Raw genomic sequence first — 13,907 nt, 5'->3', positions numbered from 1 at the left:
CTATGGGCAGCATCTGAAGCAGACAAGGGACAGTCCCCAGAACTTGATGTTCCGGTGATGCTGGCATGAAACATGCAAGAAGGAGGATGTCACGGAGGGCCAGGCAATGTGTGACAGCTGGAGTCTCTGTACAGATGACCCAGAGGCCACTGTGTGAAGAGTGGAGCACACAGACAGCTACGCATGAGTTCACTGGCCTCAGCTGACTGGCCACCTTGCTTCCCTGGGTTTGGGCTATGGTTGCCCTCTGGCTGGAATGCCCCAGCACTATTTGGGGAGGCAGAAGCACATAGAGAGACTGAAGCCTAGCTGAGGAGGAAGAAAATCTCCTGGGGGCTTGTTCACCTGGCCCCTTCCCACCCATCTGCTTCCCATGCTTATGAGGTAAAGAATGTCCCCTCTGCTCAACGCTCCCAAGAGAGCAGGGGAGCGAGCTCAGAGGCCTTTGAAACTGTGGCACAAACGAATCTTTCAGGTTGTTCTCTCAGGGCATGTTTTTTTGTTTTGTTTTGTTTTTGTTTTTTGTTGTTGTTGTTGTTGTTGTTGTTTTGGTTTTTTTTTGTTTTTCCAGAGACGGAAAAGTAAGCGACGCAGTGGTGATGGGTACCACAGGGCTCTTCGCTCTCCACAGAAAGGCACCTTGACAGCGCCAGGACCTGAGTGTGTTCAGCACCTTCCTGTCTCTCGTTGGCAATGTAAAGGGGAAATGGCTTACATTTTAATGGTTGACTTTAACCTGAGTATGACTCGATCAGCTGTAATCCCAGCATTTGGGGAGGCAGAGGCAAGTGGATCTCTGTGAGTTCGAGGCCAGCCTGGTCTACAAAGCCAGTCCAGGATAGCCAAGGCTACACAGAGAAATCCTGTCTCAAAAAAAAATTTATCATTTCCAAAATGTACTCAGGATACAGCTTGCCTATCACTTTCACCTCACAGCCTGCTGAAGGTGAGGGTTTGAACGCTGGGCCAGAACCCAGCAAAGGAAAAGGCAGCAGAAAGCAACAGCTGTTCCCTATTGACTATGAGATGTCTTTTGAAATCATCAGATACAATGACCAGTGGTTCTCAACCTTCCTTATGCTGTGACCTTTTAATACGGTTCCTCATGTTGTGGTGACCCCCAAGCATAGAATTATTTCCATTGCTACTTCATAACTTTGCTACTGTTTTGAATCATAATGTAAATATCTGATGTGCAGGATATCTGATATTGGACCCCTATGAAGGGGCTGTGATCCACAGGTTGAGAAGCACTGCTTTTGACAGTCATGTGCGTGCAGGTCAAGGCGGCCTGTACACATGAGTGACAAGAGGTAACGTTTGGAACCCAGGGAAGATGCATCACAATGATTTTGTAAAACGAGAAAGAAGCAAATGTCCCAGGTGAAGTAGGAAAAGAGTCACAATTACTAATGATAAAGAAACCACACAACCACAAGGGTGTTAACCCATTTATATGTTACTTAGTGGGTACATGTACTGTTACAGCAAGACAGTTCATCTTTCTTATGAACAATACATATGAACCTTTAAAAAAATGTTCATGGCTTCTCCAGCTCATTTCTTCTTCTGAAGATTCCATTCTTTGACATTCCATTCTCTTGCAGAATTGGAAGAATTGACAATTACAGATAAATGTTTTATGTTGCAATAGAATCAGAATGAAATATAAAGATATAATCTATGAACAAAATAACCCCATGATCTATGAAATCATTTCCATATTTAAGCATAACCCTGGTTCTATAACGATAAGGCGAAGACAATCATAAACCCAAACTCAGCAGGGCTCAACAGCTAGGTCAGGGCCAGGCCTTTATGAGCACGTTAACACAGAAGATATTCAGGACATGATGACTTGTTTTCCCACTTCTCTCAAAAAATATACCTATAAAATGTATAAACACTTTTTTTTAATGGCAGCTTTTAAGTTGTCTCTTTAAACTGTCTTTACTCAGCAGGAATTAGAAAATGTAATAGTGGGAGTAACATTCAATTTTGTTTATTTTTTTTAAACTTCATTATCTAAAATTTATACACCCTCACATTCCCAAACCACCTCTGGTACTTGTCTTGAATTAATTCAGGACTCATGCAGCTCTGAAGGAAGAGTAGAGATTCATCTCCAGGAAGAAGATGCCCGTGGCCGCCAGTTGTATCTCCTAGGACCTGGAAGCTGAATAAATGATAAGACTCTCTGTTATTTTGTTACTCAGACTCTTGGTTATAAATAATTTAAAACTGAGCAGAACAGTCACTCGTGGAAGAGTAAGGAATGTGAAGCATAACCTGTAGAAAACACCACAGGGAAAACAGCTGCTTATGAAAATGGATTCCCATCGGAGTCCTGAGAAGGGGTCTCTCTTACTTGATAGTGTTGAGTGTGGTCAGACTGTTCCCACAAAGGCTCAAGGGTAGTGATAAAAGTGGTACGACTCCTATGGTGTTATTTCCTCACTCATAAGAGTACAACAGTATGCCGGGTGAGGACCGCGGCTCTTGGCTGCATCATCTCAGCTCCACGATGCTAGGTCAGTTGGCAATGTGAGCCTTGACTGCTTTTCTATTAAGCGTCTATTATCATTTCTCCCTCAGAGGCCCAATGGGATGGTGAGAGGTTATCTTAGGGTTTTTAAAGCTCAAGGCCTCCTGGAAAGCTGAGCAAGCAGAAACTGCCAGAGTGAACTGCTGTTGTTTACTGGAGGTGGGATCTGAATAGGTAGGTCTGTCACCAAGTGACTGTAGGGCCTCAAACGTGGAAGTCATGGGGCTCAGGCACCCACAGCTGGAACAGCAGGACAGGGCCCAGTAGGATCTGCCATTTCCTCTCTAGTATCTTCTGTATTTCATCAATTCCAAGACAGATCAATTGTAAAATTCATTAATTTTGAACCACAAGGATTTTATTTAACTTTTTCAATGTTTTTGGAAACATGGTCTTACAGTGTAGTACTGTCCTGAAACTCACTATAGAGACCAGGCTGGCCTCGAACTCACAGAGATCTACCTTTCTCTGCCTCCCAAGTGCTGGGATTAAAGGTGGTAGCTAATACATCTGGCTATTTTAAAATGTTTCAAATTACATTTATTGATTTGTGTGTGTGTGTGTGTGTGTGTGTGTGTGTGTGAATGTGTACGTGTAAGTGTGTGTGAGTGTATGAATGTGTACATGTAAGTGTGTGTGAATATACATATGACATGACATGAATGCGGAGCTCAAAAGGCAACTTGGTAGAACCAGTTCTCCCCTTGCAATGTGGATCTGGGGAACTGAACTCAGGACGTCAGACTTGTGGCCAGGCACATTTACACACTGAGCCATCTCTCCAGCCCTCACAAAGATTCTTACAAAATACACCCTATGTTCTATGAGAAGCATTTCCAAGATGTTTAGACAGAAGAAAGAAAGAAAGAAAGAAAGAAAGAAAGAAAGAAAGAAAGAAAGAAAGAAAGAAAGAGAAAGAGGAAGGGAGGGAGGGAGGGAGGAAGGAAGGAAGGAGGGAGGGTAGGAGGGAGAGAGGGAGGGAAGAAGGAAAGAAAGAAAGAGAGAGAGAAAGGAAGGAAGGAAGGAAGGAAGGAAGGAAGGAAGGAAGGAAGGAAGGAAGGAAGAAGGAAAGAAAGTCGCTTGGCTGTTGTAGGTAGTGATTAATATTGATTAATATTTACTATTGGTTTATCTTTTATTAAAGCTACTGTTACTCCTAAACAGCTGTGTAACCAAATCACCACACAGAAAACTATGATTTATTTAATTAACCTAGAACACAATGCTAGGCAATAGTTACTCCATCCTAAACCTCCAAGCCCTCATAGTTTCCTAACACTTAGATTTCCCACATTATACTTGCTTTTAGTGAAATCTTAGAGTTGAGATAGGTGATGCTTAGAATAAGTATCACAATGCAATGTTCGGTTTGAAACCAGAGAGTGAGGGAGAGAACTCAGCATTTGAATGAACAAGGGTAAAGTATATACATTCCAAAAGAACATTATACCAATACCTGGCAAAGAGGCACATGCCTTTAATCCCAGGACTCAGAAGGCAGAGGCAGGCAGATCACTGCGTTCAGGACCAGCCTGGTCTACAGAGTGAGTTCCAGGACAGCCAGAACTACACAGAAAAACCCTGTCTCAAAAAAACAAAAGAAGGAGGAGGAAGAGGAGAACAACAATAACAACAACAACAACAAGGAATTATGGTGGCAAGTATGATTCCATGCCTCATCCCACAGAGAGCTGTAACAGGGTAAGATTACTCCCTCTGTCTTAGCTGACGCCATCTTTGGTTTCTACCCCTTGGCCTGAAAAGTCCCGTGGGAAAGCACTCAATCCTGTTCTGGAAACTCAGGGTCAAAATGCCCCAGCTGCCTGCATGTTCCTTGGCTCCTTCAACTGCTTGCTTGCTTCCCCCTGCACTGCTAACAGGATGTAGTTTTTCTGTGTTCTTTGTCTTTAAAAACTCCTTGTAATATGTATTTGGGGCTGCTTATACACAGTCTTAGTCAAACTTTGGTCATGCTGAATGATCTCTTTTTCACCCCATAAAAGAAGCCAAAAGATGCTGATTTCCTTTTTTCCCATTTCCTGTCTCACATTTATAGCACAATGGCTATAAATGTGACTCAAGACTGTGCCACAGACCAAAAGGGCAATAAAAAAAATCATAACGAATATGTATGGAGCTTCTGAGATAATGAATTAATACCAAAATAACTTGTATTAAATGTTTTGGTTAGGACAACCTTTATTTCCTATTCGCAGTCCATAAAGACTTGGAGCTAAAAATGAACCCCAGTGTATCTGCTGTCACCCTGAGTAACATGAACCTCTATGGCACTTTGTCCTCAGTATTGTCAGTCACACAGGTAGGTGATAGAGCTGCAGAGAGGTGACCATAGTGAGAATCCCAGGGAATAATTAGAGAGAAGAGTCTCGATCGGAGGTTTGGGCCATGAGGTGACTTTAAAAACTAGGAAATGTCAGAGACAGTCCCTGTTCCGTTCCCCTTACTAGGGAACCTACTTGGCTACTGAGCTGTCATGGGCTACATCTGTGCAGGGGTTCTAGGTTATATCCATGAATGGTCCTTGGTTGGAGAATCAGTCTCAGAAAAGACCCCATGTGCCCAGATTTTCTGGTTTTGTTGCTCTCCTTGTGGAACTCCTGTCCTCTCCAGGTCTTATTATGCCCTCCCTACCCCCCACTTCTTTCCTAAGCTTTCCTACACTCTGCCCAAGGTTTGGTTATGAGTCTCAGCATCTGCTTTGATACACTGCTGTGTAGAGTCTTTCAGAGGCCCTCTGTGTTAGGCTCCTGACCTGTTACCTGTTTTCTCCTTCTTTCAATGTCCATCCCGTTTGTCTTTCTGAGTGAGGATAGATCATCTTACCCAGAGTCCTCCTTCTTGCTTGATCACCTCCCCCTGATGGGGGAGCAGCCTTGCCAGGCCACAGAGGAGTACAATGCAGCCACTCCTGATGAAACCTGATAAGTTAGGGTCAGATCGAAGGAGAGGAGGACCTCCCCTATCAGTAGACTTGGAGAGGGGCATGGGAGGAGATAAGGGAGGGAGGGGGGGTAAGGAAGGGAGGGGCTACAGCTGGGACACAAAAATGAATAAACTGTAATTAACATATAAAAAATAAAATTTTTAATTAAAAAAACTAGGAAATAAAGCTTGGAGAGATGGCTCAGGGTTTGGCTCCAAGAGCCCATGTGACAGCTCGCAACCCTCTGTCACTCCAGTTCCATGGAATCCCCCAGTCTCTTCTGGCCTTTGCTAGTACTGCATGTATATGGTATACATTCATGTATACAGGCAAGACACTCGTCCACATGAAATAAAAATAAATAAATCTTTACAAAGAAGAACTCCAGGCAGTGGTGGCCCATGCCTTTAATCCCAGCATTGGGGAGGCAGAGGCAGGTGAATCTCTACAGGGTGAGTCCAGGACAGCCAGAGCTGCACAAAGAAGTCCTGTCTCAAAAAATGAAAGAAGAGGAGGAGGAGGAAGAGGAAGAAGAAGAGGAAGAGGAGGGAAAAGAGGAAGAACAAGAAGAGAAGGAGGAGGAGAAGGAGGAGGAGGAAAAGTTATTCTTCTGAGGGTAGATAATAGATTTTGCTACAGATGCTGTTTAGAAGCTTCAAGGGAAGGTCTTCCATGACTCCTCATTCCTATAACTTGAGGGTGCAGCTTGCGCCTGCAGGATTCAGGGCTCGAGCTGACCAGATACAATCAGTGTAAGAACATCATTTTTTCAGCCGGGTATGATGGCACACACCTGTAATCCCAGCACTCAGGGAGGCAGAGGCAAGCATATCACTGTGAGTTCAAGGCCAGCCTGATCTACAAAGTGAGTCCAGGACAGCCAAGGCTAAAGAGAAAAACCCTGTCTCAAAAACAAACAAACAAAGAAAACCAAAAGAACAACAACAACAAAAAAAGAAAACCAAAATGTTATTTTCTACTTCAGCATCATGATCTAGTGAGTAGTGCACTGGCACTTTTAAACTTGAATTTATATTTAAGTGGTGTCTGATAAAGCACCCACTCTCAATATTTTCCTCATTTTCTCAGACAGAAAACAAACACAAACAAACAAAAACCCCACAGCTAACCCTAGAGGACCATTTCCCTTCATTCCTTATTCTTTTTTTGTGTTGTTTTGTTTTGTTTGTCTTTCGAGATAGGGTTTCTCTGTGTAGCCCTGGTATTCCGGAACTCCCTTTGTAGACCGGGTTGGCCCTGAACTCAGAGATCTGCCTGCCTCTGCCTCAAGTACTAGGATCCTTATTCCTGGCGCCTTACTCCTTTAATGATGTTCCCCCAGGGAACCAGGGGCACCTGCCAGTTTGGCGGGGCAGCCCCTACTTTGTAAACAAATGGGAAGCAGGATGGGGAATGCTGGGTAAAAGTAAATAAATTATCGAAGTAATGGGGCAGAGCATTTTTTCTGATTCCCAAACTGCTCAGTCTCCTAAGAATTAAAACAGCATAAGGTTCTTTAGAAAGCATCTGAATGAGCTGGCTCAGTGGTTAAGAGCACTGGATGTTCTTCCAGAGGGCACAGGTTTGATTCCTAGCACTTGGATGGCAGCTCACAGCTATCTGTACCTCCACTTCCAGGGGATCTGGGGCCATCTTCTGGCTTCCTCAGGCACTGTCATGCATGTGGGGCGCAGACATACATGCAAGCAAAACATCCATACACAGAAAAAAAGATATTAAAAAAAAATTGTTTTAAAGTATCAGAAGACAAGAAAATGAGGTCGTGTTGTCAAGACACTGAGTTCTAGATGAAGAGCGAAGCTTTTACCGTGTCACCCCACTGGATCCACTAATCCAACATCCGATACACAGGGTCACCGACTCGCAGGCTTCCAATTTTTTCCACTGAGAAATACATCCCAAAAAGTGGGGAGGACTGGTACAGATTCTTCACAGAAGGGTCACACAGGCGGTAGCTGAAAGAGTCAAAAGCTGTCATCAGGGACCAAAGGGAAACAGGAATCTAGTGTTATCCACAGAACTTGGAAGTTCGTTCCTTAGGCTAATTGTGGGCCAACAAGCCCTTTCTAAAGGTGGACAGGAACGACTGTAAAGTAGCCAAATAATTGTGGGTTCTCTAAAGCCAGGTGTGGTAGTACACACCTTTAATCCCAGCCCTCAGGAGGATCTGAGTTTGAGGCCAGCCTGGCCTACAAAGTAAGTTCCAGGTCAGGCAGAATTACACAGGAAAAAACCCTCTCTCAAAAAATAACAACAGCAATGTGACTTTGTGTCAGTATTGTACAAATATGTTATTACTCAGGGACCTTGGACTCAAAACTCATGGGAAAAAACTCTCATGAAATCTCCAACTGGAACCACTCCTCATGGACTGCAATGACCACCGAGAAACACCTCAGAGAAGAGTCTCAACGACAGACTGCCTACACTGGCGTGGCCTGTGCCTGTCTGAATTAAGTTAGCTGATGTGGGAAGACCCAGCCCAGTGTGGGCGGCACCATTCCCTAGGCTAGGGGCCCTGAGTGGAAAACCAAGCTCAGCACAGCAAGCATGTGTGCATTCGTTTCCCTGCTCATCACTAGAGGCGACGTGACTAAGTGTGGTACCTTCCTGCCTTAACTTCCCACAATGATGCATGGCTAGCTGGCATTGTGAGCGCAAGCAAACCTTTCTCCTTTGCGTTGCTTTCATCGGTGTATTTTGCTACAGCAACGAGACTAGAACATTTGCCAGAGCTCTGGTTCGAGGCATTTGTTCCCTAGGCTTTCAACTTCTCCAACATTAAGGCTCAAAACTGCCGTTCCTGGGCAAACAAAACTTAAGAAAGAGGGCCGCTGACCAGTGGGGCTGCTCATGAAGTCCTTAGCTGAAAAAAATTATCATCACTGTGTTTTAAAAAGCAGAGAACATAGAACTGTAAATCCAAAGGCCTCCTACAAACAATAAAAACAGAGGAAAGGCAAACAAGATAATACAGCCACCCCTAAAAATTTTCAGTTAGGTCTTTTTGTCCTTTTACAGTTTTTGCAATGTTTGTGATGAAACCCTGGGGCCTCTTGAATTTTTAAAAATTAGTAAGAGGGCCTGGTGAGGCAGTTGGTAAAATGGCTGCTGGGCAGCTACAGGACCTGGGTTCAGATCTCCAGCAGGCAGAAAAAACCCAGTGGCACCCGCCTATCATCCCGGTACTGGGAAGGCAGGGACAGATGGCCCGTGGGGCTCACTGGCAAGTTCCAGGCCAGTGAGAAACCTTGTTTCAAACATAAAGTGAAGTGCATCCTGGTTGGCACCGCCAACTTGCGTGTCTTTCCCTCCTTGCTGGCACACCGTCCAAGCTGGTCCTGGCCCAGTCACTCTGAAGTACTTTCTACCTCTGCAGGAAAGGCTTACACAGCTAATCTCAGGTACTTGCATAGGTGCCACTGAGGGTCGCACATTTTTACTGTCAGTATGACATGCCTCTTTGACATTAGAGGAAACAAGGACCAAATTCTATATGTCTTGAAACCCTAAGACTGGCCCAGAAAGCCCTAGCTACCTAGCGTTTTCTGAAGACCTGGGCTTAGACAGTTTGGAGCAAGTTGAGACCATTACAGCTATGGGATATGAACTGAGGTTAGACGTTCCTGATATGGGAGCAGAGAATGGTGTCCATAAGGAATGGTGTATGATGCTTCAGATGCAAAGGCCGCACAGGAATGAAGTGTGAGAGACCTGTTCCTCACTGAGGGGACTCAGGGAACACAGGCGAGTGTCTAGAAGTGAGGACAGTGGCACCGTCCCTGACAGCAGCTCTCAACTGTCTAGGAGTTCCGCCCTTCGAAAATAAATCTAAGAGCTGGAGAGATGGGTCAGCTGGAGAGGTGGGTCAGCAGTTAAGAGCACTGGCTGCTCTTCCACAGGGGCCTGGCTCCAATTCCCAGCACCCACATGGCTGCTCACAACCACCTGTAACTCCAGCTTCAGGGGATCCAACACCCTCACAGACATACAGACAGACAAAACAGCAACCCACACAAGGTAACAAACAAACAAACAAACAAACAAACAAACAAATAAATAAATAGTCATTTAAAAAAGAAAAGGAATCTACTATACAACAAACCCAAAAGGGGTGAAAAGTGACTGACAAAGTCATCCAATATGTCATCATATGACTTACACACACACACACACACACACACACACAAGTTGATGAGAGTTTTGAAATAGAAATTGTACACCTGAGAATGTGTCAGAATAGAGGATCGATCTAGAAAATTAGGGAAATAAGATGAGGAAGAAACAAGGACCCACAGGCCATGAGGGACAGAGACAAGTCAAAGGAAGGTGCTCCGGGGTAGGGACATCAGGGCCTGACACATGATGGGTAGTTGTGGGCACGTGCTGGCGTCCTACCTCTTCAGGGTTTCCAGCGGCTCCTTTCTGTCTATGATTCCGGTGTCTGGGTCCACTGTAGTGAAAACACACCTGTCAAAGAGCGTTTTGTGTCAGGAGCACATGGCGGTTACAAATCAATGTGTACTGCACGACCCAGAGGCCACGTCTAAGCTGTCTTTACCTGGGGCAGTTCAGCACCTTTTTCATCTCCACATCACCAATCAGGAGTTCATCCCAAGTGTCCTAGGAGAAGAGGAAGAAGTGTCTTTAGAGTCAGGCTCCCTTTGTCTTGGTCAGGGACTAAGTGTGACACCAGCAGAAGGAGGGAGCACACAAGGACACAAGGAACTGCGGAACGTGCCCGAGAGAGGCAGTGCACGGTCAACTCATGACACATGATTTACCTTAAAAACATCCTACAGCCCTGAATATGGACCCTAAAGCACTCGCCCACTGCATGACCTCCCAGCCCCAGGCACCTTCCTCCTGATTCACAGTCCCAATCACTGATTCTGCTAAGTGAGCAAGAACAGACCCTCACAAGCACATAGCTCGCAGCAGAATCTTCAGACTGCTTTGCTGACACACACGAGAAACCTGCAGCTTCTGAGACAAGCCTACCCCTGCCTATGGTTTAACTCAGCAGCTCCCAACCTATGGGTCGAGACCCCTTCGGCAACCCTCAATCTCCAAAAAAATGTTTACATTACGATTCATAACGGTAATAAAATTAATCCTATGCTTGGGGGACACAACAGCATGAGGGGCTGTGTTAGAGGGTCACAGCAGTGGGAAGGTCGAGAAGCCCTGCTTTCAGCTGCAGCAGAGGCCGGGGAAGGTCTGAGGGCTGCGTGAGACATCACCCACGTATAGTCAACCAGGGTTTCCCCGCCTGTCATTCCCACAGGATGCGGTGTGAAATGGGACAGGCATCCCGCGGCCACTGAGCGTGCCTTGCCTTTCCACCCTTGAACCCCGGTCTTCAATTGGTCCTCATAACCTGAAGGGAGGTGCTACTGCGATTCCCATGTTCCCCAAGACACGGACGTGCAGAACACTGCAGCACTCTCTGAAGTCCCACAAGGAGGAAGCAGGACAGCTAGGTTTGAAAACCTTTTACTCTGAAGGCAAAGCTTTCATCCTCCCGTGCACTTTCAATCCACCCACAAAGATGACATATATACACAAACTTTCAGTTCTGTTTACAGAAACACTTATACACTCAAACACACTAACGCACATACAAACATACATACACACACATACATACATATGTGTGTTTATACATACACACCAACACACATCTACTTACGAACACATACACAAATGTGCATACACGTACATGCAAATACAGACGCACAGACATGTAAATGCACACATACACAAACATTATACACAAGACACATGCACTGGGGCTAGAGAGATGGTTCAGTGGTTAAGAGCACTGGCTGCTTTCGCAGAGGACCTGGGTCCACTTCCCAGCACCCACCTGACAGCTCACGGCTCCAGTTCCAGGGGAGTCGCTCCCCTCTTGTGGCCGTCACAGGCACTGCACATACACAGTGCGCAGACACTCACACAGGCTCACACAAACACAAGTGAGTAAAGCACCTTCCTAAAAAAGAAACACAGACACATGCAGAAACATAAACGCACATACATGTGCACACACATAAAACACACTGTCAAAACACTGCATATGGTTCCCCCACACACAGGCACCTGTACACATTTCAGTGTCCCCTGGTGTCCAGAAAGGGGGTTGTTTCCAGCACCCACTTCAGAATCCCAAATCGTCAAGAGTGTATGTCCTATGTGAAATGGCCTTGGTGTGGTACTGCCTCTTAATCTACGCACACATTCCCGCAGACTTTAGATCATTTCTAGTTCATTTGTGTTCAACTAAGTCATAGGTACATTGTTTCACTTAGGAAATAATGAACTAAAGGTGTACAGCTCAGTACTGAGGTCTCGACCCTGTATTTGAAAACTTTCCTTTTAAAAAAGGCTTATTTTGTTGGAATGTGTATGTGAGTGTGGTACACCGTGAGGTGTTTGGGGGAGGGGTGCCTGCACCTGTTTGCATGCAGAGGCCAGGACAGGCCTTCAAGTACCGCAAAGCTGGAGTTTCAGGTGTTTGTGAGGTCCCGGCTTGTCACATGGGTGCCGGGATCCTTATGATTGCACAGGGAACACTGCTAACCACTGAGCCATCCCTCCAGACACCAAGTCATGTTTTAGCTGCAGCTGGCAGAATCTATGAAGGGCTACACACACATACACCCACATATACACAGATTATGTGGAGTACACCCTACGGGAGGCAAAATATCTATCCTCTTGGGACCCTTCCGCTAAGTCTGATAATTAAATTGACATGAAACAGAGATAAAAAGAAAAGCATGTATGCATACATACATATTTCATATGACCCATGCTTTCATAATAGAGGGTAGACTTAAGGACCCAGCCAGAGTTGACTACTCACACACTGAAAGGACAGAGAGCAGGAGGTTCTGAGCGCGTGGCAAGGCAGATGGGGCCATGACCAAGCAGAAAAAGATCAGTTTCCCTTGTCTGGGCAGGTCCCTCGGCCCCAGCTTCCTGTCTCTGCTGAGGACACCCTAGCCTGGGCTGTGAGAGAAACAGACTCCGACATCAGCGTGATCTCCTGCATTTGCCTTCTCAAGTGTCCTCAACCCAAAACCATCAATACGGCAGGGCCGTACATCTATGGCCTCTTATAAACACTGTGGCTACATATTTAATACAAACATTCACATGCTTACATAAAGGTTACGGACCCGCTTACTAATAAAAGGTGACTTGGGAGCCTGGCACGATGGTCACACCTGTAGTCTCAGCTCGAGAGAGAGAGAGAGAGAGAGAGAGAAAGAGAGAGAGAGAGAGAGAAGAATCAGGAATGCCATGATTCAAGGGGTCCTTGGCTACACAGTGAGCTCAAAGCCAGCCCTGGCTACACAAGCCCTATCTCTGAAAGAACACAGTCTGGGGTCCATCTCTTGAAGGTTTGTGGCTGTCCTGCTGAGACCCACTGATTAACAGTACAAACCTTTGTCTAGGTCTCTAGGAAGAAACGGGATATTTGAGGACGGGGCCTCAGCACACTCCCCATAAATCAACACAGCATCTGCAATCAGATGCAAAGAATGTTCCTTGGACACTGACCTCAACCAGGTGAGGCTTCTGAGGATCTTGAGTGTAACAGATGTGCAGAGAAGTGAGTGATGAGGAATTGACCCCTGCTCAGCTGGTGGCTTAGTGGGTGTGGTGGAGTGATGAGAGGGACTTAAGTTTCTACAGAGGCCAGAGCAAGGGCAGGGGTGAGCACTGTCTAGTCTCCCCTTCTGCGCCTGGCTACGATGTCATCGCACACTCCATAGTCAAAGGCAAACCAGCTCCTCACTTGGGCCTCTACCTCCCACCAGTATGACCACAGCTGCAGTACAGAGTCTCCACAGATACCCTGTGTCCCCAGACATCCTCCAGGAAACTGCTCCCGGTGGAAATAAACTCCGAGCAGTCATTTGGCCCAGGAGCTATGCGAGCTTTGTGAAAGCTTTGTGAAAGGCCCCACCATGTGACAAGCGATGCCACTGACTGTGGACAAACCCTGTTCAAACAGTGGCACCGCAAGGGAAGCCTGGGGCACGCCTCCCTGGGTGGCTGGTACGGCGCCTGCCTGGGGAAGGGAAAAGGGCCCAGGACTGTAAGCAGCCAAGTTTTCTGGGCGCCCTCTACCAGACGAGGGCGCCGCAGCCACAGGAATGCGAGCCACTAGCAGTGTGGGACTCCAAAGCCTCTCCAACCTTGTATTCAATTCCCTTGTTCCAAGTGACAGCGAGTTCAACATCCCAAGCCACTTGTCTGGGAGAATTCTTCACGGTGGCTATAGCAGAAAGCCAGAGACCTGAAATGTTCAGTTAGAGTTTTAGCTCAACAAGACAAATTTAGGTCACCTGTTCCATGGGGCCACTGCAGGGCTCATTAGCAATT

The 13,907-nt window shown here is 46.1% G+C and overlaps 1 protein-coding gene across 1 annotated transcript in view; it reads right to left on the bottom strand.

Annotated features, from left to right (window-relative positions):
* Positions 1 to 1,436: 1,436 nt before the first annotated feature.
* Positions 1,437 to 13,907, bottom strand: part of Mtarc2 (mitochondrial amidoxime reducing component 2) — a 31,328-nt gene continuing 18,857 nt past the window's right edge. Inside the window, exons 5-8 of the mRNA XM_055609156.1 lie at positions 10,072 to 10,133; positions 9,909 to 9,980; positions 7,318 to 7,465; positions 1,437 to 2,176 (exon numbers count right to left, since the gene is read on the bottom strand). Of these exons, the coding sequence (XP_055465131.1) occupies positions 7,339 to 7,465; positions 9,909 to 9,980; positions 10,072 to 10,133 (261 nt within the window). The 3' untranslated portion in view covers positions 1,437 to 2,176; positions 7,318 to 7,338. The remainder of the gene's footprint in view (positions 2,177 to 7,317; positions 7,466 to 9,908; positions 9,981 to 10,071; positions 10,134 to 13,907) is intronic.

Source organism: Psammomys obesus, unplaced genomic scaffold (assembly GCF_907164565.1).
Source record: "Psammomys obesus unplaced genomic scaffold, mPsaObe1.curated_primary_1811, whole genome shotgun sequence".
NCBI lineage: Eukaryota > Metazoa > Chordata > Mammalia > Rodentia > Muridae > Psammomys > Psammomys obesus.
This window is presented reverse-complemented; position numbering and strand designations above follow the sequence as displayed.